This window comes from Mustela nigripes, chromosome 14 (genome assembly GCF_022355385.1).
Source record: "Mustela nigripes isolate SB6536 chromosome 14, MUSNIG.SB6536, whole genome shotgun sequence".
NCBI classification, from domain to species: domain Eukaryota; kingdom Metazoa; phylum Chordata; class Mammalia; order Carnivora; family Mustelidae; genus Mustela; species Mustela nigripes.
Window position 1 is genome coordinate 4,148,892 of NC_081570.1, and position 27,576 is coordinate 4,176,467.

The following is a 27,576-nucleotide window of genomic DNA, read 5'->3' on the forward strand; positions in this document are numbered from 1 at the left end:
GCAGCGGCTTAACCCACTGAGCCACCCAGGCGCCCCTGCTTCTTCTTTTAATGTTCATATAATCAACATAATTTTTATTTTTTATCTTATTTATTTATTTATTTATTTATTTATTTATTAAAAGATTTTATTTATTTATTTGACAGAGAGAAATCACAAGTAGATGGAGAGGCAGGCAGAGAGAGAGGGAAGCAGGCCCTCTGCTGAGCAGAGAGCCCGACGCGGGACTCGATCCCAGGACTCTGAGATCATGACCTGAGCCGAAGGCAGCGGCTTAACCCACTGAGCCACCCAGGCGCCCCGTTTTATTTTATTTTTTAAAAGATTTTTATTTATCTATTTGACAGACAGAGATCACAAGTAGGCAGAGAGGCAGGCAGAGAGAGAGAGGAGGGGAAACAGGTTCCTCGCTGAGCAGAGAGCCTGACACGGGGCTCGATCCCAAGACCCTGGGATCATGACCTGAGCCGAAGGCAGAGGCTTTAACCCACTGAGCCACCCAGGCGCCCGTAAAGTTTGCTTTAATATACATAGGTACATTTTTTAAAGGAAATATTTCTGAAGTAGTTTTTGAATAAACCATTTTGTAGGTTCTCCAATATAATAAAACCAGTGCTGGTCAATAAACATTTTTAGAGTTTAAAAATCATTCACTTATTTATTTATTTTTAAAAAAGATTTTATTTATTATTTACTGGACAGACAGAGATCCTAAGTAGGCAGAGGCAGGCAGAGAGAGAGGAAGTGAAGCAGGCTCTCTGCTGAGCAGAGAGCCCGATGCGGGGCTCGATCCCAGGACCCCGGGATCATGAACTGAGCCGAAGGCAGAGGCTTTAACCCACTCAGCCACCCAGGCGCCCCTAAAAATTATTTGTTTTTTAAAAAAGATTTTATTTACTTATTTGAGAGAGACAGAGAGAGTGAGAAAGCGTGCGCGCGCACACGAGCAGAGGGAGCAGCAGGGTCCCTGCCAGGCAGAAAGCACGATTTGGGGCTCATCCCAGGACCCTGGGATCATGACCTGAGCCAAAGGCAGATGCTTAACTGACTGAGCCACCCAGGTGCCTTGGTCAATGAACATTTCAAAAACTAGAAAATTTTAATTACTTTAAGCACCCCTTCACACTCTCAAAAATGTCCTGGTCTGGATGATGCACGACGGTCGCCGCATCATGGGCCACGGGGAGAGTGCTGCTGACAAAGAGCGACGCCAGCCTCCGAGCTCTGCAGGCAGGTGACCGGGGCTGACCCGAGTTTCCGCAGGCTCAGTCTGGCTGCCGAGCTGGGGGACGGAGAGGGGAAGCAGGGAGGCAGGAGAGCAGGCCGGAGAGGTTATTCCGTAATCCGCACGGTGCTGCTGGCGGGAACGGCAGAAACCCACTGTCCTAGGTATGCGAGTCTCGTAACTGTCTCATTCAGCGCGTCAGTCCTGATGGTTTACGGCTGGTTCTCTACGGACAGGCAATCTCACCTTCCACCGAATATCACAGCCCTTTCAACATTTACATCTCGTTTATCATTTGCCAAACTGCATTGGCTTAAAACTTCCAGAATAATGCTCAATATGGTTTTATTTCCTTTCCCAAAGAAAACTTTTAAAATGATAGATATTTGTGTTAACTCTGCACTGACAATCAAATGACTCACCAGCGCCCAAAACAGCCTTTAAAAGTAAAAAAAAATATTGCTCACGTCATCACTTTTTCAACCATCTTGTTGTTTCTTTAAACAAGGCCAAAATAACCAAATACTTCAACCAGTACAGCCTCTGGTGCTGATCCAAGTCTATGGAAAAGGACTAACCCAGAAAGGTCACGAGAGCCACCACAAAGAATGTTAGGCTCCAGTGCCAGCCAAGGCTCATGAAACAGACTGTCCCAGAGATGAATGATCGCGACACTGTGAGCTCACAAGGACATGGCTTTTAATATTTTAAGGAGATGTTTGGATGCCTGCCTTCTGCTGTTCTTCCGGCTCAAGGAATAACCTTTTGAAAACGGACTGGCCCCAGCACCAGAACTGGACAGCTTTCTTCTCTACGAGCTAACCAGGCGTTTGGCACAACTTACAACTCACTTTCAGAAACTTTCAAGGCAAAATGCTTTTATACGAGAAGTCCTAACTTTGAGGAAGGAAAGTCAGATCCGAATTTTGACAGAAAATAAAAAAAGATAAGGAAAAAGGAGAAACAGATCTAAGGCTGGACAGACCGATGAGTCAAGAGCTCTCCCAACAACGGCTAACTGAACGCAGCCAGGCTTGTGTTCTTTTACTACTAAATTCCCTTTTTCAAATAAAAAAGTTTACAGAGGAAAATACCTGCATATGTCCCCTTATTTTTTAGTAGAGTGGGGTCATCAAACTTTTGCAGTCCAGGACCAGACAGCACTTGAGGCTCTGTGGGCAACTACAGTTGAAACTGCTCAAGCCTGTGCTGTTACGGGAAGCACAAACAAGCCACAGGTAATACTTAAATGAGTGTTGCTGTGTTCTAGTAAAACTTTATTTAAGACCACTGAAATCTCAGTTTCATATCATTTTTATGTGTCATGAATTATCGTTCTGATTTTTTGAAAGATTTTATTAATTTATTTTTAAAGATTTTATTAATTTATTTGACAGAGATCACAAGTAGGCAAAGAGACAGGCAGGGAGAGGAGGGGAAGCAGGCTCCCCACAGAGCAGAGCAGAGATCCCAATGCGGGACTCGATCCCAGAATGCCAGGCAGAGGTCTTAACCCACTCAGCCATCCAGGCGCCTTTTTAAAAGATTTTATTTATTTATTTGAGAGAGAGAGATCACAAGTAAGCAGAGAAGCAGGCTCCCCGCTGAGCAGAGAGCCTGATGCGGGGCTCGATCCCAGGACCCTGAGAACATGACCTGAACTAAAGGCAGAGGCTTAACCCACTGAGCCACCCAGGCACCCTTATCCTTTCTGATTTCTTAAAAACCATTTAAGATGTAATAAAAGTGGTTCTTAGCTCAGAGGCTGGAGAAAACCAGCCAGCAGGCTGCAGGTGGTGGACCCTCATCCCACGGTACTTAACTCTGCAATTAGCACAACGATGAGGACAGTACGAGGCTCTTCACACACCGTCAGGACGCACTGAAAACCTGTCAGTGGGACACACAACAGCCACAGATTGCCAGCTGAGACATTTGTGACCGTGTAGGAGCCAGAGGATTCAATCTCTTGTACAGGCCAGTTTTCTGCCTTCCCCCTGCCAAAGTACCTCGTACCTCGACTCCGGGGCACACAACCCAGAAACCCAAAGTTTCAAACTGTCTTCAAGCACTGAGGTAAGTAATAACAATGTAGCACGACTTGTCAAGTGAGTATGATTTAATCAGTGTCTCAGGTTTTGAGGTCTTCGGTAAAAATCACAGATTTAAGGAGCTGAACACTAGCGGCAGTAACTGGAGAGATCCCCTTTGAAGCACCTGGTCCAACCTCTAAACTACAAGCCCACCGGGTCACCATCTTCCTGGCGTCCAACAAACTACTCGTAAGTCAACTCTTTTTTCTTTAACCGTTACATAAAAATAGCACCACTGGCAGACTCCTCTGACAGTTCCCATCCAGCCACCATCTGAATTCCCTCCCGAGCTTGTTCAAATACACATTCCCAGGTAGTAGCCCGAGACTCCCCTTCAGTTGCCCTGAGAATCTGTACTTTCTTTTTTTTTAAATCTTGTGTGTTGTGTTTTTTTTTTTTTTAAAGATTTTATTTATTTATTTGACAGAGAGAGATCACAAGTAGATGGAGAGGCAGGCAGAGAGAGAGAGAGGCGGGGGGGGGCGGGAGGGAAGCAGGCTCCCTGCTGAGCAGAGAGCCCAATGTGGGACTCGATCCCAGGACCCTGAGACCATGACCTGAGCCGAAAGCAGAGGCTTTAACCCACTGAGCCACCCACTGCACTTTTTAAAAAAAGATTTTATGTATATATTTGAGAGATGCATGTGTACACACAAGCACCAGTGGAGGAGGGGCAGAGGGAGAGGTGGACTCCCCGCTGAGCAGAGAGCCCGATGTGGGGCTCCATCCTGGGGCCCGGAGATCATGACCTGAGCCGGAGGCAGACGCTTAACCAACTAAGCCACCCCGTTTTTTTTAACTGAAAATTTTACCAAGATAATTGTAGATTCACATGCAGTTGTAAGAAATAAATAGAGATCTGATGCATCACATTTCTTTCGATGGCTACGTCTTGCAAAACTACAGTACAATATCATGACCAGGATACTGACATTGATACAATCCAACCTTCTTGTTTAGATTTCCTCAGTTTTATTTACTTTTTCATTTGTGGCATGTGCATTTAACTCTATACAACCTGATCACCTACGTGGGTTCATGCCTCCAGAAGGAGCCAGCATATGGAACACTTCCACCGCCACAGGGATCCTTGTGCTGCCCGTTTAGAGCTGGGTTCCTCCACTCTCCTCCCCTCTCTTCTCCCCAACCCCTGGTGACCCCAGGTCTGTTCTCCAAGTCGACAGGCTTTTAAAGATTTTGTCTGGGAGGGAGAGAGAGAGAGAGAGAGAGAGAGACAGACAGACAGACAGACACAGAGGGGCAGAAGGAGAGGGAGAGAGAATATCTCAAGCACACTGCACAGATCATAGAGCCTGACAACGGACTCGATCTCACAACCCCGAAATCATGACCTAAGCCAAAATCTAGAGTCAGACACTTAGCCGATGAAGCCACCCAGGCGCCCCCCACCCCCAACAGTCTTTTAACTTGAAGACAATGCATCTGCAGAGTTGTGGCCGCTTTTTGTTCCTCCATCTCCATGATTATGGACAAACATCAGTCTTCTGGTGCAATTATCTCCAATAAGTAAATTTGGATTTTTGGTTAAACCAATAGGATTGTTCTCCTGAAACCCTCCTCCCTCCCAAAATGACACTCAAGCAACACCAAGAGCGACAGGATAAGAGATGCTAACCAAGCCTTATTAGAAACTGGAAAAGAATGGAGGTGGTCATTGACTGAGCAGAGGAAGATACGGGGCTTCTGCTGGCTCCGGAACCGGAGGGACCAGTCGCCGGCTCAAAGGAGAGAAGTGACAGAGGCTTGTTCTCTGAAGAAATCACAGGAAGGCATGCCAGGTCCAGTGGAGGTGAGTGGGGTGGGATTGGGGGGGCAGGTCCTGGAAGCAAGGAACGAGGTGAAGTGAGACTCACACGGAATGGTCAGCTCCCGACTTCCCGCCCTCTCAGTGACAAGACTGCCGGCAGCCAGGTGAGAGACTGGGGGTCTCCTCTCCAGAGAAGTACCAGCTGGTAGGTAGAAAAAGCCTTTCAACACTAACCTTTGTGTGTGTGCGGGGGATGGGCGTCTCCTTCCAAACAGCCCAGAGTGAAGGTTATCGGTGTCAAGCCCTGCCAAGTCTATGACTGTCCCCGGCGCTGCACCGCCTCACGGGCAGCTGGCCAGAGATTAGCAGACATTGGAGGAAAACCTCCAACACGGAAGTCTAAAACCAAGTAAAGATCAAAAAGAACCGAAAGAAGCAGAGGATACAAATGCCAGAGAAAATGGCAGGAAATGACTAAGTAATACGCTCAGTAAAAGCAAAGAGACTGCATTAATCATAGAAACCAGCATTTATGAACGCTTAGTAAGTGCTGGGGACACTCTGAAGTATTCGACATGCATTACTCCATTGAATCTTTCCATTAATAACGAGGTGGGTACTGTTACTGTCTCCATTTCACAGATGAAGACACCAAGAACAGAGGCCACGAGTCTTGCCCGAGGCCACACAGCTGGGGGGTGTCAGAGACGGGACGGGGACACAGGGCACCTCTCGACACGGCTCAAGAACCAAAGCCCTTCCTTGTACCTCCGCAAGAATATGGAAAACAACAAACTGAAGAAAGTTCTTGGATATTAAAAAATACGGCAGGATTTTTCACGCTGATAGGAAGGCAGGAAAACCACTTAGAAAAAGAAACTTTCTTAACAAGTAGAACTACTCAAAAATATGCAAAACAGAGAGGAAAACATGAGCCAGTGAGACGATGCGTCCAGAGAGCCCGATGTGTGAAATGGAAGGTGCGGACAGAAGCAGAGCGGAGTTCGGAAGAGTGAGCGTGAGAAAACGCGCCAGGGCTGCGGCATGGCTGTGCGCCCGCGCGTGGATCCGCTGTGCGCCCGCGCGTGCATCCGCTGTGCGCCCGACTCCACTGAGCAGCTCACCCAAGGCCTCCCACACGCAGCTGCACCAGCCCAGACAGGAAAGCCCTACAGGCTTCCAAAGGGGGAGAAGACCACCCCACACGAGAACGAGAACAGGAACGGGTCTTCTCAACACCAGTCCCGGAAGCTAGAAGACACTGGAATGAGGTCTTCCAAGTTCAGAGGAAAGATGACTTCCAAACTGGAGCTTCATATCCTGCTGAATTGTAGGTTGGAAAAACACACACACACACAAAAAAACCCTGTTGTTTTTTTAAGTCTAAAACAGATCAAGAGCAGCCATTTCTAACATTAAACACAGAGCTCTCACTGAACGCGGAGACACACTTCCTACCATGTGCGTGTCTATCTATACACACACTGTGACAAAGACCCAGACACGAGCTTTACGCTTAGGTAGGTCTGAAGATCCAATCGAGACATTTTGAGTTAGGGGAAGGCCGCTTTCACCTCCGGAAAACGCCGCGGCACCATCTCCCCCAGCTGAACTTCTACATATCCCGGGACCCCTCGAGCTCAGACGGAGGAGCTCATGGACACAGAAACCCGGAGACCAGACACCCACTCGCAGGGGAAGGCATACACTGCGGACGGCAGCGAAAATGACTGAGTCACGACTTCGCGAAACGCACAGACGTCTGCACGGGTAGGAGGTGTGGGTAGAAAACAAGTCCCAGAGGCCCACCTAGAGCATGGACCACTTCTGTGAAGCTTGAGAACAATAAAAACCAAACAGCGGATCACTCAAGCACGTATCCAATTTGTGACAAAGTTTAAAAGGCAACAGAAGGATGACCCCCTTTGGCTGGTGTTTCTTTGCGGCCTGGAGATGGGAAAGGAGGGGGCCGCGGAGGCAGACACCCAGTGTGGCAGGACTCTTGTCCCGGGGTCAGGCGGGGTGTACCTCCACGTCCCTGACCGCTGTCAGGGCTCAGATGTCACACGTGATCCGCCGTACGCATGTGTATGTATAAGTTATGTATATGTATAACTTACGTTATTATTTTCTCTTTCAAGAGACAATAAAATGGGGGAGAAAAGAACCAAGAAATTTGACTTCCAGGATTTCCATTAATGAAGCTGCTAGAAGATGGGTTTTCTCCACAGGAAGGGATAGAGGGAGCCCACCGAGGTGAGGGAGGTGCTGTTCCGGGCTCCCGGGCCTGGCAGTGCCCCCTGTGGCTGCTCCTGGGGAACAAGGTGTTGCCGAAGCGAACAGAAACACATTCCTAGGAAGCCGATGAGGAGAGTCGTGGGGCCCCAGCCGTACAGCAGGCCAGAGAGCGGGGGTCCAGACTGGAGTGGGAGGGGGGAGGACGAAGCAGGGCCTCAGAGGATGCCAAAAGGATGGGTGAGAGACAGAAGATCTAAGAGCAGGGGCACCTGGGTGGCTCAGGTCATGATCCCGGAGTCCTGGGATCGAGCCCTGCGTCGGGCTCCCTGCTCTGCGGGAAGCCTGCTTCCCCCTCTCCCACTCCCCCTGCTTGTGTTCCTTCTCTCGCAGTGTCTCCCTCGGGTGCCTCCGGGGCAGGGGCAGCAGCGAGGCCTGGACAGACCAGCGGGGAGCGGCGAGAGGTTGTTTTTGTAGTAGGTCGAGTAACTGACTTTCTCCACTATTTATGCATATTACTTAGACCACAAAAAGACTGAGAAAAATGTTCCCATACCTCAGACTTCAAAACTAGAGTCTCCTTAAAAACGATTAAAATCTTGGGGCGCCTGGGTGACTCAGTGGGTTAAGTGTCTCCTTTGGCTCAGGTCATGATCACGGGGTCCTGGGATGGAGCCCCGCCTCGGGCTCCCTGGTCAGCAGGGAGTCTGCTTCTCCCTCTGCTGCTCCCCCGACTCATGCTCTCCAATAAATAAAAAATCTTTAAAGTGATTAAAATCTCAAAAAGGCCTTATGCATATTTAACAATCAGTAGACTTCTTGTGCCTGTTAAGTGTCAAAAACTTCCTCCCTGGGAAGAGCCACATAACCAAATGACACCATTACTCACAGGCAGGGAGGGCCTGGAGTGAGAGAGACCCCCCCACCCCAACCCAGAGGTCATCAGAGAACTCCACCCAGCCCGGATGGGAGCACCACCTGCCGGCCGGGAATCCACTCCCACACGGACTCTGTGAACAGCCGGGAAAACTTATTTTTATCTTAATTATATAACTCCCCCACCCCCCCACCCCCCTGGAAGATGTAGGTCCTTGCTGCTCTGTGTTCAGGATGAGATGGTGGAGAAAAGTGTGGTTTCCTTCAGTCCCCAGCAGCCCGCCTTGTTCCTCGCACCAAGCCAAAATCGTCTTCGAGCTGTTGGTTCTGTTCTCCGCACCTACCACAAATTAAGACCAGTTGCTGCTTCTCCACAGGGAGGGGGAAGCTGTGCCTCTCTGACCTCAGAGAGGTCTAACTCCCTCCACCACTGCTGCACACACTCGCCTCCAACGTACCAGACCCACCTTATCCCTTTGAACTGGCTCCTCCCTCCATCCAGAAGGTTCTTCCCAGATACCCCCATAGTAGCTCCTCTCTCCTCTTAGTTTCAGTGTCGCCTGCTCAGCAAGCCCGAGCTCCCCATTTAAAACCGCAGTCCCCCCACCTTGTCCCACCTCCCCGCGTTGGCAACATCGCCTCCTAACACAGTCCATCATTTACGTGTCGCGTCCGTGGTGTAGTATCTGTCTCTCTCAACTCGAATCCCAAAGGGCAGGGGCTTGTCTGCCGTTCTCTGCTGCACGCCCACATCTGGAGCAGGGCCTGGTTCAGTACGGGCCCCCAGTCTACACCGCCTTGTGAACCCGAGTCACCTTTAGCTTACCCACCCCCAACCCACCACTGCTCTAAACTGCTGTTGATATTAGTAAGCCCAGGCGGTGCAGAACCATTTCTCCCCGGCTCCCCTTCTCTGGGCTAGCCCGGGTCACCTTTCCACTCTAGTTCACTGCGATATTCTAGAACCGTGGTTTTGTCCTCCGGCCTTGGGTTGCCGGAGAATATGACAGACACATCTTCACTGACATCATTCACAGAAATTCTGAGCATGCCACGTGACAGCCCTTCTCCCACGACGAGAAGCTTCTCACCAGGCTGGAGATGGTGCATTCATCAACCCTCTTTGAGGAGAATCAGGAATGCTCCGTTCTGAATTATTTTCATGTTTGTATTTTATCTGGCCATAAGGATAAAGGGAGAAATTTCTGTCAAATGCATTCTCAATGACTGACTGAAACTTCCCCCAGGAGGCAAGTGCCGTAAGAGCAACGTGTAGCCGCTTTCCGGCTGCTGGGCCCAGGGTGGCTCTTGAGGTCGTGTCCACAGAGTCGCTGGGAGATCAGAGTCGGAACCTGTGTTGCCTGAGCTCAGCGAGGATCAAACGCAGACTCACCGGAGCTTCCAAGGATGCCCCCACCCCCGTGTCCCCTCACCCCCCGAGGATGCCCCCACCCCTGTGTCCCCTCACCCCCAGTCTCCCACTTGGACACCTTGATTCGGAGCGGTGACGCCAACAGGATGGGGGAGAAAAGCCTCGTGCCTCCCGCAAAGGCTCTGTCTCCTCACTCGGTCCCATCTTCTACAACAACTTCCCAGTCTCTTCCCCTGCGGTGGCTGCCTATTTGTGCAAACGCTAATCGTCCCCTCCTGCCATCGAACACAACAAACATATGGGTCCAAAGAGCTTTCCTTCGGCACAATTTTCCTGTCAGCAAAGCCGAGCCGGTTTATGACATCAGAGCCATTTCCCCCGAACAGACTGAAGTCATAGCCACGGGCTCATTCGAATGCCTACGACCATCAGCCGCGGCAGCCGAGACATAGCTTTTTAAAAACCCTTTAAAAATAATTGAGTAATGTAATCCTGCATCTTTATGAAAACGTTTTGGGATTTAAAAATATTTTTACTGTTACATGTCTTCCTTGATACATTATTTAAATTCTTTTCCCGATAAAGCTGAATCCTATTTTTAAGCTATCACAGGAACCAGGCCGATAAGCCGGCCTTTCTGAAATCAGAGAGGAGGTCTTGCCAGGGAGCTTACGTGGACCTCTGAACGGCGAAAAGGAAACGGACAGGATGCAGCGAGCCCCCTTGAACTGCTCTGTAACGGGATCGGCAGGCGGCCAGCCTACCCCCGGAGGCAGACGGCGGCGGCCCCCCAACAGCTCCCCAACAGCTCGTGACTTAGTGCTCTGCTCTGCACGGAATGGGAACAAAGTCCCCAGAAGGCGGCAGTAACGTCCACTGGCCGACCCCAGAGTCGCTGCCGTGGCAGGGAGGGACAGCTTCCGGGCATTAACAAAGGAAAGAATCAAGGGAACCAATCTCAAGTGAATGCAACACGGAACAAACCTATCGTGGGATCCTAAGTCTTTAAAAGGCAAGCCCTGTGGACGGACTGAGCCACAAAACAGAGATCCGGAGGATGGAGGGAGGGAGGGTGGCCGGGGCAGTGCAGCGACAGTCCAGTCGCACATGGTGCTCTCGATGGGGATGAGCCTCGCCGTCTGGCCCGGCTGTGAACACCCTCCCAGAGCTGCTCAGTGCCAGGGACCGGGAGGTCCTTGGATGCCACCAACCTGAGCCTGGGGGTCTCCGGCAGGGGACACAGAGGACTTTCCTCTCATGCAGCAAACACAGAAAACAGAAGTGAGGAAACTAAGGACTGTGGGGTCTTCTGACCCCAAGAAGTGGGTTTCCGGGCAAAGCTTCCATTGCACACAAGGGGAAACTGAGCTAAGACAGGAGAAGCAGCCTGACCCAGGGCCCAGGATGGGAGGGAGGACTCTGAATCCCTGTGCAGGGCTCCTGACTCCAAGTGGAAGGCTCCACCACACTGTCTCCGGCATCTGCTCATAAGCGTGTCTGTATGCGTTCCGCTGCCGGCTCGCACACCGGAGCTGGGGGCTGCGCTCACCACTTCTGAGCCCCACAGTGCTTTCCCAAGCTCAGTCAGACAAGCCAGGACTCACAGGTAGCTGGGCACGCTGACACCACTGGGCCAAGGCCGCAGCAGAAGGCTGATGGTGTTGTCAGAGGGCCATTTTGAAATCCCAGTTGCCAGACCCCATCCAGACCCAACCACCAGGGCCCAGAACTGCCTGACCAAACCAAGCGTTTCCCATGCAGTGCTGGAGGCAAAACGAAAATGAAATTGAGTTCTTAACCTCACTAGTACCTGATAGGTACCACTATGCATTTCTTTAGCAGGCTTGTCCGTCTCTAATAAATTAACTCCTATTTCCTATTTTTAAAATCATTTCCCAGGACACCTGGGTGGCTCAGTCGGTTAAGCAGCGGCCTTCAGCTCAGGTCATGAGTGTCCTGGGATGGAGTCCTGCATTGGGCTCCCTGCTCAGCGGGGAGCCTGCTTCTCTCTCTGCCTCTGCCTGCCTCTCTGCTTGCTTGTTCCCTCTCTCTGACAAATAAATAAATAAAATCTTAAAAAAAGAAAAAGGTTAAATCATTTCCCAGCTTGTATGACAGGAAAGCCAGACAGTGTCATTTTTTTTTTTTTTTTTAAAGATTTTATTTATCTGAGAGAGAGAGAAAAAGAGAGAGACAGAGACCGACTGCGGGGAGGTGCAGAGGGTGAGGGAAAGGGACAAGCAGACTCCGCCGAGTGTGGAGACTGACACAGGGCCCGACCCCACGACCCTGAGATCATGACATGAGCCGAAAACAAGAGGCTGACAACTCAACCGACTGAGCCACCTAGGCACCCCCAGACGGCTTCATTTTATAGACAAGAAAACAAAGCATAGGTCACATGCTTTGCTCTGGGTCCCGCATCACTGTATCAGAGTCAGGAATTCCAATCTGTGACTTTTCTCACCTGACCTCTCTGCCTGTTCTTGGTACATACATCCTACTCAAAAATCCCTGCCCAACAAACTCTTTCTGTAACAACAGAGAGAAATGCCCGTCCAAGATTCAGACGGCAGTACCAAAAATGGAACCTGCCTGCCAGTCTCTTGGGACAGGTCAGTGCTCAGCCTGATGGTCATCGGCAGTGTCCTTCCTCTGTGGTTTTCTTAACAGAGGAGATCGCCCTGTCTTCTTAGGATGAGAATATTCCAAACCCTTCCACTATGAAAAGCAAAACCCTCAGAAATGGAATAAAAGACCCAGCTCAAAACCTCTCCCTGAAATGCTGCATAGCCCACATCTGGTTATTACTCCCTATTTCTGGTTAGAAAACGTCTTATTTGGAAGCGGTTTAAGCAAGTAGTGCAGTATTAGGAATTTTACAATAACTTGCACGCTTGTGTGAAACGGTCACAGCTGTGCTCCCTCATTCCACAGAAACATGGCCCGGAGACACATTTCCACAGAATCCCAATAAGCAATCACTGCGCACACCCAGATGGCCGATTTTATTGCAGGACACAGAGGCTCAGGCTACTGTGACAGTGTCATTCCCCTTCGTCTTTCCCCTTCGTTGCTCTGAATGTGGCAGAGCTGCAGCCAGCGCAGCAAAGACAGCAGAGCAACAGCGCGCTCCCGCCGGGCTCCCACCCCATCTCCGCAGCCCTCGCTCCATCTGCCAGCGCCGACCCCTCCAACCCGGCATCCCCCCAGTGTGCGGCCCTGACCGCTGGCTCTGCGAAGGTCCCCCATGAGCATGGTTTATGCGCCCCTGAGATCTTTAGTGCCCCCGACTACGTCACCCGCCCCGAGTTGGTTTGGCCGGTGTTTCAATTCTCCACCAGCCTGTGACCAAAAGCCACTCGCCACCACTGACGCCATCATCTGTGGCAGGGAGGCGGGTAGAAAGGAGAGGTGTGGGCATTTATAAATATACTCTGAAATGCAGGCTTCAAATAGACGGCAGTGTTCTGAATATACAGTCCCCTAACTGCTGTGGGAGTCTTTAAAAAATCCACTTTCTGGAATATATTTGATCAGAAGTTCGTATTATCGCACCTCCCAGATGTACGCCAGCGTCTGTTCTTTTCCTTTAGGAGACGCTCAGGCCACCTGCCAGGACACCCTGGTCACGCTGACGGAGGCCGAGCCCCGCTTACCCAGCACACTGAACGGGAACACGGGGCCGCATTCGGTTAGCCACTCGCACATCTGGTACCTCTGACTGACTGACGTGCCCCATTTGCCGCAGGGCTGGGACATGGACTCAGAACGCGCTTCCCTAACAAACCAAAGGACAGAGATACGGTACATGGGACTGAGAAGTAGCTCCCAGACTCAGGCACGTTGCTAGCAGGACTCAAACTCCCCTGGGGACTTGACCGAGTCAAAGGGAGTCATCTTGTCGCTGCCACAAGAGCCCAGTGACTGGTGTTCACAGCGCTGTTGTCTGGAGAGGATAAAAAAAAAGCCTAGGCCCCTGTACAAGGCAGTCTGGAACAATCCTATGTCCTAAGCCATGCAGGGAACCCAGCTGCCTCAGTGTGGTCAGGTGGCCGCCCTCTCCCTGACAGCGAGTGTCCCCTGACTGTCACCCAGCAAGAGTGTGGGCAGCTCGACTGCAGGGAAGGGTCTCAGGGACCTGCCTGTGCTGCTTACTGTCTGGGAGGTCTCCTTGGCTTTGGGGAGCCGTGGGACCAGTGCTGCTGCCCCGCGCATGGCTGGAAACCCTTTTCTGAGGTCCTCGGCCACAGCTTTGCGGAAAGCCACTGGGAGCTGCTTTCCATAAAGACGCCACTTGGATACACAAAACTTTGTTCCACCAGTTTTGTACGTTATTATTTTCAAACAAACAACCAACCAGCCAAACACACACACAAAAGCCCCAGCAGCACCACGGACCTCGGGCTGGCCTGCTGGCTCGCACGCCCTGCGGGCCCGGCTCACCTTGGGGTTGGTGCGCTGCTGCAGCCTCCGCTCCTCCCGCTCTCTCTGCAGCCGCTCGAACTCTTCCCTGATTTCGGCCGGCGTTCTCCTCCGCTCCACCACCTGCGGGCACAGCAGGAGGACACAGTTAAGGACCCAGAAAGCAAGGAAGACAGACGCAAAGAGCTGACAGGGTTAACTGGCGAGTCCGCGTGGCCCGGGGTCGTGTTCCTTTCCCCGGGACTTAAACGAGACGCCAGCGATGCCCAGTGGGCTTTTCCCCGTGGACAAGGGCCCTGGGGAGGCGAGGCTCACGGTCACACCCACTCAGCTCTGCCCTCATCGTCCCGTGGCCGCGCTTCTCCTCAGCTCTCCGGAGAGACCGAAGCACGACTTCCCTGGTTTCAGTAGCTGATGCGAGGCTGCAGGAACCTTACAAAGAACACGTCACCTTATTTTTAAATTTTCATTTAGTTTTTGAGAGACGGTGAGAGAGAGAGCTCGCGCACAAGTGTCGGGGGGGGGGGGGGGAGTGGCAGAGGGAGAGGGAGGGAGAGCATCTTCAGGAGGCTCCACACCCAGCCTGGGGCCCTGCTCGGGGCTCGATCTCACCACCCTGAGATCAGGAGCCGAGCTGAAAGCAAGAGTCGGACACTTAACCAACTGGGTCACCCAGGCTCCCCAAGAACACATCACCTTAAGTCTCACGGTCTAAATTTCCCAATGGTCCCAGCACAGACAATAAACCTTAAAGACGGAACCAAAGGGCAAAGGCCCACACAGCCCGGCCATCTCTCCTCAGTGCGCCGGGGCCATCGCCAGAGATGCCTTCTGGGCTCGGACCAAGGGGTCTTCGGCCATCAGGTCTGGGCATTTTTTGCAACCTTCCCTACTACACTACGATAGGACCCCGAGGATGTAGATGTCGGGTGCACTTCTGCACCCCCAATTCTCGTACTGACGGGCAGACCCCCTGAACAATGATGTCGGATCAATGAGGAAATACGGCCTCCCGCTGCGGCTTTTCTTAGCGCGTCATGAAGCAGAGATTTCTAATAGGCAACGGAAGGCCACCGTGGGCCTCAGGCCCCGTATCTGTGAAAGAGAAAACCGCACCATGTGATTTTAGGGTCCAAGATGCCACGGCCTGTGAGCAACACCGAGATCGGCGTGGGACAGCGTCCGGAGCTGGGCGGGGGGAAGCCCCGAGAGCACACTGCCTGTAGCAGTGGGAGAGACACAGAGGAGCCTTGAGAGGCTGCTCACAGAACAGCTAAAAAGGGAGGTGATGTGAGAAGAAGCAATCCTGGAAATCACAAGTTTAAAGAATTGTTTAAAAAAATACACGCTTACAGCAAAAAATCAAAATAGTACAGGAGGATATAAAGCAAACAGTGCAACTCGCCTGTAGCTCCCTCTTTCCAACCATCCCTCCCACAGGCTGACATCGAGCTTTTCTGTGTCTTCTAGACATCTCTGTGCACACATACGTGTGTGTGTATTCTAAATGGGTTATAGTCTAAGGTTTTGTGCACCTCGGTTTTATTATTCAGCAATAAAGAAAAAGAAAAATAAAAACTGGCTTATCCAAAAAAACACTGAGAAATGTGTTTACTACTGCTCTCAGGAAGTAAAGAGAAAAAAATGGAGAAACCTTTTTCTCCTCTTATAACCTGATACAACCAAGAATTACTAAACGGGGGCAGCAGTTCTCTTAAAGGAAGTTTTAAAATAAAAACACAAAAATCATCCAAGAACAAATAAATCAGTGGCACCAGTGACTGCTCTGTGGCCTCCCAGCACCATCCTCGGTCGTACTGAATGGATATGGAGGCTCAGCCTGCTGGTTCCCTGCAGTTGAGGCCTGAGCACTCCGCCTGCATTCCTACCCTGGACTGAGCCGGGGGCAGAGCCGGGGCAGGGAAGCTCAGGGCTTCCGCTTCTGTAGCACCCCTGTCTCCCACCGGCTTCTCCCTTCAGCACAGAGAATAAAAGCAAAAGAGCTTCAGGGAGATGGAAGTTACCAACTACTCCACTTAACCATGAAGATCAACAAAGATCAGGAAAAAAGGATTTAAAGTGTTTTAGAAATTCTTCACGACCTCTGAACCCCAACCTATGACTGTGGAACCTGCCGGTGGTGACCTAAGTGCTGCACTACCAAGGTCAAGCAGGGTCTGGATGGGAAGTGCCTGCTGCACAGGTCTTGGAATAACCTCCCTGTTCTGCCTGGATGAGAAGGTTTCCCACCGAGTACTCTGTCCAGCGGGACACCGGTGTTGATAATGCAGACTAAGCACAAGTTTGACAAGCCAAGCTTTAACCAGCAACACAGACTCCATGAATATGCCTCTCTCCTGATATTTTTTAAATACAAAGATTTGTAAGATTTCAGGAGTTAAAAGATTGGAAAGCGTCAGGCTCTGCAGAGGCCAGAGCAAAACAAGATTTGTTTTAGAAATTCTAGAGCTGTCTGACCTTTGCCGACTGAATTAGTAGCTGTGAATCCCTCTCTCTGCCCTACTCTGTGATAAGCTGAAGAGGCAAATATTCCAAACGTGTGAAGTCATTCCGTTTCTAGTCAATTTTACACAGGTTTGGCAAACAGCTGGTGCATAATCAGAGCGGACTGCAAAGTCAAGAGGATTGGCACCTGGAGAGCGGCGAAGAGCTGGGTGGCTCAGGCCAGAGTCTCGCTTCCAAGGCTCCCGACATCGTTCGTCCTTTCGGCCCGTTCCGCACAGTGCACCACGGCAGAGGAGGGAAGGAGACCGAGCCAGCCACACGTCACTTTCCTCCATCTCAGGCACCCTTGGATAGACGTACCCAGGAACACAGTGCCCAGAACCACATGCCAGATGGTGAGTACCAGACACTTTCCGTTAACAGGGCAGATCATGGGCAGCCCCTGAATCTACACACCTGTCCCGTTCACCTTAACTGTCCATTCACCAATGAGGTCCGTCCCTGCGCTAGCCAGGAACACGGATCTGCCTTGTGGAAGAGGGGGCAGGGATCCCTAAAAGCAAGGCAGCGTGGTAGGACAGAAGGCAGGCTCTCCCACCCTGCCTCTAACCTCCTGGCGGCCTCGGGGGCGCGGGGAGGGTCACTTCACTTCTCTAAGCCTCGGATCCCTGCTACAGTGACGGGGTTGGACTACAGGATTCCTGAGGGGTTGTCTGGTCTGAAAATTCTGAGTCCAGCTACTTGACTTTGGTTTTGGAACAATTTTAGAAAATTATTCAGAACTTTAGAAAAATTACAAAGACAGTACAGGAAGTTCTCCTACACCCTTCCCCCGGCTTCCCCTGATGTTAACACCTCACACTGCCCTAGGACAGCGGCCAAATCTCAAAGCCAACCCTAGAGCACTCCAAGGAACGGAACCCAGACCTTCTCGATTTCACCAGCTCTTCCACTAACATCCCTTGTGTGCTCCGGGATCCGGTTCAGGCTCTGGCCTTGCATGTTGTCATCCCTGTGCTCCGGGATCCGGTTCAGGCTCTGGCCTTGTATGCTGTCATCCCATCTCCTTAGTCTGTGAGAGCTTCTAAGTCTTTGTTTTCATGACCTTGACCGCACTGCAGCTCTGCCTAATGAAGGCTACTGTCCTAGCCACTGTGAGACAGACGTCAAGGAGACAGGGAAGAGTGAGATGTGGGTACCGGCAGGGCCTGTGGACAAAAACTAGACCGTGGGCAGTGTAAGCCAAAGGACGCGGTGGAATATCTCCCAGTGCTCCTGAGTCACGGGCTCTCCTCTCTGCCGGCTCACCGTTACCGGCTTCAATGCCACCGAGCACTCCCAGCTCAAAGGTGAAGCTTGCCACTCAAGCCAATTTCATTTTCAACATGGGTATTGCACAAACACTGCTAACCAACTCGGGTAACTAAAATGGCTGGTTTCACAAGTGGCGATCACTTGTACGTCTGCATCTTCTTCCTTCGGAATCCTGCTGGAGAAGGACAAAGCCTCTCAAAGATTAAAAGACAAAAAAAGGGCAAAAGCATAGGTGGCTCAACTGGTTAGGCATCTTAGCCCCCCTTTAAAAAAAATTTTAATTGTCATAAAGAGAGAAAGCGAGAGAGAGCACACAAGCGGGGGGAGCAGCAGGCACAAAAAGGCCGCGCCCCACTCATCAAGGACCCCGATGCGGGACTCCATCCCAGGACTCTGGGATCATGACCTGAGTCAAAGGCGATGCTTAACTGACTGAGCCACCTAGACGCCCTTAAGCATCTGACTCTTGATTTTGGCTCAGGTGATGATCTCAGGGTCGTGGAATCAAGCCTCCTGTCAGGCTCTGTGCTGAGTGTACAAACCACTTGGGATTCTCTCCCTCTGCCCCAAACCCCTGCTTACTCTCTCTCTCTCTCTAAAACTAAACAAAACCAACCTTGAAACTGACTAGCGGCTGAAAGCAGGACTTGTATCTTGTGCAGCCTGAACAAACTCAGGTTTCCGCCCCAGGGCTCTGACATCTCGGGACTAGAGGCGTCTCAGGTGCTATGGTTTTGACAGCGCCCTCCCTCCTCCAGCGACTGCCTGTATGTTCAGACTAACAGGTATGTGGCAAGCGGATACCACCAGCAATTAGAAAAGTTTAACAGTTGAAGAACACCAGCAACAGCGCGAAGGGAACTCAGCTGAAGCCGGAGAATCCGCACGTTACCCAGTAGGGGCGCGATGGTCTCCTTGAGGGAGTCAGGACGCCAGCCGCACAGAATGCTCTGGAGTGAGACCGTTCCTGTGCAACACGAACAACGGGCTCCGTTTCTATCGTATGTTAGGCACCCACACCTTTCTTAGTAAATATCGGGGAGGTATCTTCATGTGCTCTTCCTTGAAGGCATTTTTATCTTCAGTGAAAGCTTAGTATCAATGCAAAAATAGCAAACTGCAAAAAAGCTTAGTTATCAATGAAAATAAAAAGCCAATTCTGATAGATGAGAACTTAATTTCCTTATAAAGTAGCTTACTAAAATATATGAATAGAAAAGCTTATCCATTCACCATCTGTGACTGCCTACATACTTTTAGAATCATTACTGTGTGTGTGGTTTTGCTTTGTTTCTAATGGGGAGATAATTTGGTTTGGCGATAGGAAACCAGGCAGTATTTTGTCAGGAAGACGTTATCCCGCCGCTCCATTAGATGGGCTGATGATGCTGGGAATTAACCGCCCAGACTCCAAAGGGGGAGCCTCCGGCCTTGCAGGGGCCCTGAATGCACCCATCCAAACCACAGCTGACCCACGTGTTCAAAACACAAGGGAGCTTGACCATGTGCACGAAGGATGAGGAGCAAGTCAGTAAATACGACAGGATCGTATTTTCCTTTCAGGAATGGAAAAATGTGTACCTAATACTTAGCTACAAGGAACTAATGTGACGTGAAGTGCTGCTGCCTCCATCCAGCCACAGGTCAGAACCCAAATGCACGCTGGAGCCAGGTGGGACACACGGACGAAGGGCAGGCCAGTGGTCAGATGACAGGAGGTGGTGAGCGCCGGGACGGTGACAGCATGGCCCACCCACGGGGCAGAGGCTCCTCACAGAACAATTCAGATATGCTGCTACCAGATTTTCCGATTTTTCCAAGAGAAGACAGACAACTGGATATTTATGTAAAACCTCCCATTTTGATAAATGTTAGCAACTACCATTTATTGCATGGGTGCCCCAAACCTGGCCACAGGCAGAAGACGGCCCATAAGCTGCCATAAATACGAAGCAGCAGTGGCCAAGGGACTGGAGCCCGTGTGGCTTCTCTTGCACTCCTTCTCCAAAGGCCTGGAGAAGGCTCCGATACTAGTCAGAGCCAGGCCTCCGGCTCGAGATTACGCACCGAGAGAACTTCAAGGGTAATTTATGCCCTTGCATATGCCTTGTAATTTATGCGATGAGAGAGAAACCAGTGACGGCCAATTTAACGCTAACAGCTTCCCACCATTTCTCGGGCATCAGAACCAAGTCTAATGAAATTAAATTCTAACATCTACATGTTCTTACAGCAACTTCAGAGTTTTCCCGCTAATTCTCATATTCGATTTCCCACTCGAGCCTCGGGCCTTCCTGCTGCAGACGGTAGTGTGGACGTGCACGAGGCTTGGGCAGAGGTGGTGTGGAGCACAGAATTGTGTGACTTTTGTGACTCTTCGTACAGCCTGGCTGCCGGGGAGAGCTGATTTCACGAAGGGCCAGTTAGCCCGGTAGTTCTCAACTGTACTACTACTACTGTGCTTCCGTTTCATTCACACGCACAGCACGTGACCAACAGGAACACGTCCCAGATGGGGTTGCAGGTAAGCTGGGGTGGAGAGAGGGCACAGAACTGTGCCACCCGCGGGGTGGGGAAGGGGGCGGCAGGAAACGCAGGTGAAGGCAGAACTATGTTCTGCAGAAACGGTCTTCCATCAACCCCACAACTGGCCTGGGCCCTCCCTGGGGTTAGGAATTACTGGCAGCATCTACGCCCTTAGCTTTTCACCCGACAGGTCGGGACACTGAGGACAAGCTGGGTGACTGACCTGCCCAGGTACACAGAGGTAGGCAGAGGCACAGCCGAGCCTAGAACTCCGTCTCTGAGACCAAAAGACCAATGAGAACGGGACCCTGGCGCCTCTCGGTATTCTCCAACCCATGATCGCAGCGTGTGGAGCTGGAGAGCTCTTCTGGGACACAGGATGTGCAGTTTCTCTTACCTCCCATCCTTCCATTTCCAGTCCTCTCTTCCCATATATATCATAGATGGCTCTGGTCTGGGGGTCGCTGAGCACTGCAAATTCAGAATGACACATGCTAAGAGAGCACGGAATTCTCCCGTCCGAGCCGGAGACAACATCACCCGGTGAGCTCACCTCTTCCTCTTCCCTACCCAACCCCACCTTCCGTCCCGTGCCTCCCTCCTCCTAACTGCCTCTTAGATCTGATCTAGGATATGCTGAAAGGTGGACACGAATGAGAAATACTGGATTTTTTGTGTCTCAGCAACTCTTAAATTGTGAGGTTCACCTTACAGGAAGCTGCTTCCGAGTGTCCCTCAAGAACAGTTGTTTCCAATAGAGCTCAGTTTCTGCCGTAGCCCGTAACATACCTGGGCTGTTCACTCCAGTCTCTAAAGCCTGTTCAGACAGGCTCTGATTGTAGAAAAAGGTGATTTATTATTTGCTCTATTACAGAGTTTCACTAACTCCGAAGACAGGTTCTTCTCCCCAATCTTTCCTTTTTTTATAAATCATTTAAAGACACAAACACCTGTCACTATGGTGGCGGCCACGCCACCTAACTCCGTACATCAAAGTCTTTCAGTGAGGGACGGAGCCACTGGAAGGACGTCCGAACTGAACACAAGTGTCAGGAAAGCTAATGGCCATTCCTCTTCTCCTCTGCCAGTTTGTGTTCAAGACCTTTGAATCTTCTCTCCCTTGAGACTTCCCATATATTTTTAGGCCTAATTAAAAAAAAGATGTAAATGATTCTATCCATATTCAAATCTAATGGGGAAGAAGGAAATGCTGACCACTGGAAAACGCGGGAGGCAGACTTCTCGAGCTGATCTGGAGAATTTCATAGGGAATTACTTATTCACGGCTTTGCTTTGGTCTCCCCGTTAGGGTGAACACTGGGGCTAGCTCTGCTGCCGCAGCACTTACACCAGCTCCGCGAAGGTTTTCTATTAACTCTTCCCTGAATCTCCATAACCACACGAATGGGCTGAGGGTGATCTGGACAGCAGTCAAAGTATCACAGCCGTTCAGCCCACATGATGCGACAGAAGGACCAGGCTCCTGGTCAGGACCGCCATGGAAACGGTCTCACTGGAGTTAGGTGCGATGAAGACCTGCCACTGAGCTCAGACCCGCGCCATGTGTCACGGCCCGAGCGTTCCTCCTCAGTAAAATCTAATTTTACGGTAAAACCACTAAGTGAAATATAGCATATGCTCTTCCGACTGCAATGAGAAGTCTTTATTCTCTAAAGAAACACGTTACTAATTTTTGGTCTGTCTAACCAAGGTGCAAATCACCAAATGGCTCTGGAATAAACAGACTGTTTTACTTGGTGTGTGTCCTAGGAGTAAATATTTTTTAATCTTTCTTTTTAAAACTGTGGCAAAATATGCATAACAGAGAATCCATTTTAGCCACTTTGAAGTGTACAATTCAGGGTACTGAAGGCAGTTGCGCCACTGTGTGACCAACACCACCGTGTGACCAAGAGCTTTGCCACCATCTCCGACAGAAACCGGGGACTTATCAGCGACTTGAACGTTTTACACCCAACTATATCACAGAATTTTCTTTCTCTAGTACCTGAGAAGTAAGCAGAAAACCCTGTGTTACTTGACTACTCCCTGGTGGCCTTCTTAAGATCGTTCTCCTCCTTCTGTTAGAACCTTTCCTTCACTGAATGTTCCGGAGCCAATAAAATCGGGGCCAAAAAAAACGTTCTTGTACATCTTCTCATAACAAGAGAACAAAGGGGGCTTGTCGGCAGCGATCAGCCTTTTACCTCTACGAGTTCCCTTTAGAAGAAAGCCAGCGAGCGACTCACAGCCCCAGTGCTCCCTGCAGCCCAGCCCGTCTGCTGCTCTGCCTGCACTCGCGCTTCCCACTCACTGGACACATATTGATTTCTGAAGCAAAATACTACTCTTTCAAAGGACCCTGTCAGTAAAAAAGCACTGACCTAACCCTCCTCTCTTATACACGTCTAAGGACCCTCTTTCTGCCCCCTACAAATCAAGTCTCTTAAAAATCGAGCAGCTGCTTCCAGGGCGTCTGCGTGAAGCCAAGCCCTCCGCTGACCTTCATAAGCCTGGTGAACAAGGTTAAACAGTCGTTCTGCTTGTGATTTGAGCTCGGGGTCTCGGTGCTTGTCGGGATGGTAAAGCATACACAGCCTCCGGTACGCGGCTTTCAGCTCTTCAGAAGAGGCCTACGGAAAGAAAAATCCAATTAGAGAACAATCAATGCTCCTTAAATATTATCATTATCAGAATCAGCCTTGAAATGGGAGCCTGTCAGCCACTTTCCAACGTGTCTGCTCTCCGCACCCGGGACATAATGAAGTTATGCTTTATTGCTTCAATAAGGCTTCTTTTTTCCGCAGTTAATAAAGTGATCAATTATGGACATCAATAGCAACTGTGTTTCGCTGGGAAATGCTGCGATCAGATGTGTCTCTAATACTGGTTCACTGTGCTCTGAGCTGAAACAAAAAACGTCAGAGACCCGCTTACTTTTTAACCTAAGTTATTTGAAATAAATCATAACAAGGTACTCCTAACAGAAAATTGGCTCAGACAGGGAAAAAACTATACACCACTAGACAGCAATGCCATGCATCTTACGCAGTTTTCCAACAGAAGAAATGCAGTGAATATATTTGCCCTTAAAAAAAAAAAATCAAAGACAAATAAAATTGTAAAGCCAACACACGTCCCCGGTGCAACCTCTAATTCCAAAAGGCAGTGCAGAAAGCAGGCAAAAATCCTTTGCTATCCTACAGTAGAAACAAAAGCCCTCCTTCCCAAATCCAAAAGACGCCCCCCTGCCCCCGAGGCCCCAGTCCTCACAAGTCCTCAGCTGGAGGGAGAACACGTACCACGAGAGGAGCAGAAGACACGGAGTAAATAAAATGGACTCCGTGTTTCAGCCACACAGAAGGGAGGGACATGGGGGGGAGGACAAAACCCACATTCTGCTTTGCCTGCCACACAGCCACCGAGAAGTTAGCAGGAACAACCTCCCTCAGAGGCCCTAGGAACACTGAGCTACCTATGTGGCTAGCCCATCAGGCCTGTTTTTTGGGCAGTATTGGATCTGATTTTGTATCAGCCTCAGGGACCACTCTGGTCCATCAGAGGCGATGCTGAACAGGCAGCTCTATCCAGATGATCGGTCAAAGAAAGAACATTTTATTTTGGGAGTCAACTCCCTCACCATTTTGATCCCATTTCTGGGTCATCGACAACGTGCCAGAGGGAGCCAAAAAACCAGGCATCTGGGCAGAGGCCTGGGACCAAGTCTCAGAACCCGTATGTGCAGGGAGAGCCACCGCAGGGACTCATCAAGTGATCAAGGTGACAAGGAAACACGTTTGAGCATATTTTCCTATAATTTCTACAACTTTTCAGTATCTTCCAATTCCAGGACTCATGAAGTTTTTTTTTTCCCCACTAAGGATAAAAGGCAAAACTTTAATGTACTTTAGTAGTAATTTCTGGCACAAAATTTAAATACTTTATATATGAGTATGTTACTCAGACGCTAGAAAATCGGCAACACTGTGAATGTTTACTGCAGGTTTTTTTTTTTTAAGACTTTTATTTATTTGAGTGAGCGAGTGTTGGGGGGTGGGGCAGATAGTGAGGGACAAGCAGGCTTTCCACTGAGCAGGGAGCCCGATTCGGGGCTTGATCTCGGGAATCTGGGATCATAACCTCAGCTGAAATCAGACGCTTTACCAACTGAGCCATCCAGGTTGCCCTACTAGAGGTTTCTTTCTTTCTTTCTTTTTAAAAAAAGATTTTATTTATTTATTCACGAGAAATAAAGAGAGAGAGGCAGAGGGAGAAGCAGCCTCCCCGCTGAGCAGGGAGCCCGATTCGGGACTCAATCCCAGGTCCTCAGGATCATGACCTGAGCCGAAGGCAGACGATTAACCATCTGAGCCACCCAGGCGCCCCTCCACTAGAGGTTTCAAACAAGGAATTCTGGAGGCCTCCAAAGGAAGACTGCACGTGACTGGTGAGATGTGTCAGTCACACGTGCCCAGTGCCCCTCAGTGCCTTCTGGACAATGTTTTCACTTCTAGGCCCATCACTTCTTCTTCTGGGAAGGAGGTGGCTGGCTGGCTGACCTCTCTGGGCCTTTCCAGCGGACTTCACATGATCTGTTATCCGGAAAGAGCTATCTGTGAGCCCCTCAGCCTGTGCTTTAAACCAGACACAGACCTTCGCTGCTTATTTGGACAGAGGCTCATCTACACGTAGTTTTAAATCAGCAGCTCCCTGAAGAGGGTCAAAGACCTTGTTAACTGAGTATCCCTTGTCCTCTCGGAATCAGGCAGACTTCTGCCCCATTCTAGCTCCCCTGCCTGCCTTCGTGCTCTTTGGCGCAGCCTCTGAGAATTACACTGTCCGACCACTGGCAGGTGTCTGCCGTCCCTCTTTCTCTCCATCTGCTCACCTGCAAGATTTCCTCTGTGGTGACACATCGACCTCCAAGTTTACTGGTGAAGAACACAGGCTTTTGGGGCAAATGAGCTTGCTGACTCCTACCGTGCTCATCCGCAAAAGGGCGAAAGTCTCCGGGATGGGGAGACCACGGAGTGAGTGCGTGACCACACGGGGCTTTCGCAGAGTGCCTGACCCAGAGCACAAGCTTACAAAGCGTGGCTCTTGTAAAACCTTTTCTTTGTATTCTCACCTTGCAGCTGTGGACACGAGTACCTCTCTCCCCAAAGTCCCCGTGAGGAGTAAAGGGCGTATGACCCGTACAGTGCTCAACGACGCTGCGCTCACAAGAGGGATCCGATCACTCCAGCTATCATAACCCAAAGAGCAGCTCAGTACCCCCCGGAAAGCAGAACAGATCAGAGAGAAGGTGTTGCCCTGGCACGGGCTGGCAGGAGCGCTCAATCGTGAAGCAGTCCTTATTTGTGAAAATCCACCGAGCTGCACACTTACGACATGACACGCGCCCTCTTCTAGATATACCTTCTGTTTCAATAAAACACACGAGACTCCATTGAAGACATGTGCGTCAGTCAACATTCCTGTGTCTGCAGGTCTTTTTTCTTTCTCTTAACCCTGATTTCTTTCCCTGCCAACACCAATCGTGCAATGCGTTTCTTGCCACACTTGGCCAATATGTCCCCTGTACCAAACTCATTGTTTTAAGCAAATACTAGTTAACTGAATAAACCAGATCTCCCCCACGTAGGTTTACCCACGTGATGACGTAAGGGGGCTTGTTCCTTCCTAAAGAGCAATTACAGGTTATTTTCTTTCTGCCAATTTTAATCGTTCTTTCCAGCATCTCCTAAGTTACAAGTGCATGATTAGACAGACCCGGCTGACTTCTAGCTTAGGCTGCTGTTTCCTAGTTGTTAAAATTAAATGAGATGACAAAGGGGGAGGGGGACATCTAATCTGAAAGACCTTCTGTAATCATATTAATAAATGACTTAATGTGCTATCGATTAAGTAACAGAAATGAGAAGTTTCATTTTTAATAAATATTACATTCAGTAGAAGGTTAGATTGAACCTTTCATCATAACTGAAGAGCTGAGGTCACTGGGTCGATATTTCATAAATGATAAACTCTTTATCATAAAAAAATGGTATTATTTCAAAATCTGTGATATCATTAAAAATGAAACCTACAGCTGCACACTCGTTTCTAAAATTCTGTATAAAGAGGTGTATTGTGCTTTTAAGTCTGAAAAGTTTTGCAGCGCCTGGGGTTTCTCCCCTCGACTCAGGTCATGACCCCAGGGTCCTGGGATGGAGCCTCATGTGGGGTCCCTCCTGAGCAGGGAGTCTGCTTCTCCCTTTCCCACTCTCCCTGCTTGAATTTCCTCTCTCACTCTCCACTGTCAAATAAATAAATAAAACCTTAAAAAAAAGTCTGAAAAGTTTCACCATCTCAATCATCTGTTTCTTTCTTTCTTTTATTTTTTTTTTTTAAGATTTTATTTCTTTATTTACAGAAAGAGAGATCACAAGCAGGCAGAGAGGCAGGCAGAGACAGACAGGAAGGCAGGCTCCCTGCTGAGCAGAGAGATGGATGCGGGGCTTGATCCCAGGACCCTGAGATCATGACCTGAGCCAAAGGCAGAGGCTTAATCCACTGAGCCAATCAGGCGCCCCCACCTGGTTCTGTTTTTAATGTAAAGTCAATCTATTATAAATTCAACCTCATAGATCATAAAACTCACAGTGAAAAGGTCCTCTGTGACCTGACCATAGAGTTTAGTGGTCTGTTAAAATGGTTGGATTTCATGTTACAGGAAACAAAAGAAACTTCTGCAATAAGGCACAAAAATAAAAGGCTTACAATGAAATGAAATGAAAAAGAAGAACTCTGTATTTGCAGACATCACTTACATGGGAAATCATAAAGAACCTACAAAAAAGCTACTAAGTGATGTTAGCAAGGTCATGCGGTACAGAGTCACTACACAAACATCAATTTATTTCTACAATCTAAAAACAAACTTAAAAAGACAATACTGTTCAGAATACCATCAACAAACACGGCCTGCTCATGGGTGGACATAATGACTGGGTTCAGGACATGTCTGCAGGTAACCCCAACACAGTACCAACAGGAATCGCAGCCTGGCTTTAACTACTAATCAAAGACTTCTTCTTTTTTTTTTTTTTTTTTTTTCAAGATTTTATTTATTTATTTAACAGACAGATATCACAAGTAGACAGAGAGGCAGGCAGAGAGAGAGGAGGAAGCAGGCTCCCTGCCGAGCAGAGAGCCCGATGCGGGGCTCGATCCCAGGACCCTGGGACCGTGACCTGAGCCGAAGGCAGAGGCTTCAACCCACTGAGCCACCCAG

The 27,576-nt window shown here is 49.8% G+C and overlaps 1 protein-coding gene across 2 annotated transcripts in view; it reads right to left on the minus strand.

Annotated features, from left to right (window-relative positions):
* Window positions 1-27,576, minus strand: part of DNAJC11 (DnaJ heat shock protein family (Hsp40) member C11) — a 71,641-nt gene that overhangs the window by 25,896 nt on the left and 18,169 nt on the right. For both annotated transcript variants that reach the window (XM_059374443.1, XM_059374444.1), the window contains exons 2-4: window positions 22,804-22,933; window positions 20,698-20,771; window positions 14,016-14,117 (exon numbers count right to left, since the gene is read on the minus strand). In XM_059374443.1, the coding sequence (XP_059230426.1) occupies window positions 14,016-14,117; window positions 20,698-20,771; window positions 22,804-22,933 (306 nt within the window). The remainder of the gene's footprint in view (window positions 1-14,015; window positions 14,118-20,697; window positions 20,772-22,803; window positions 22,934-27,576) is intronic.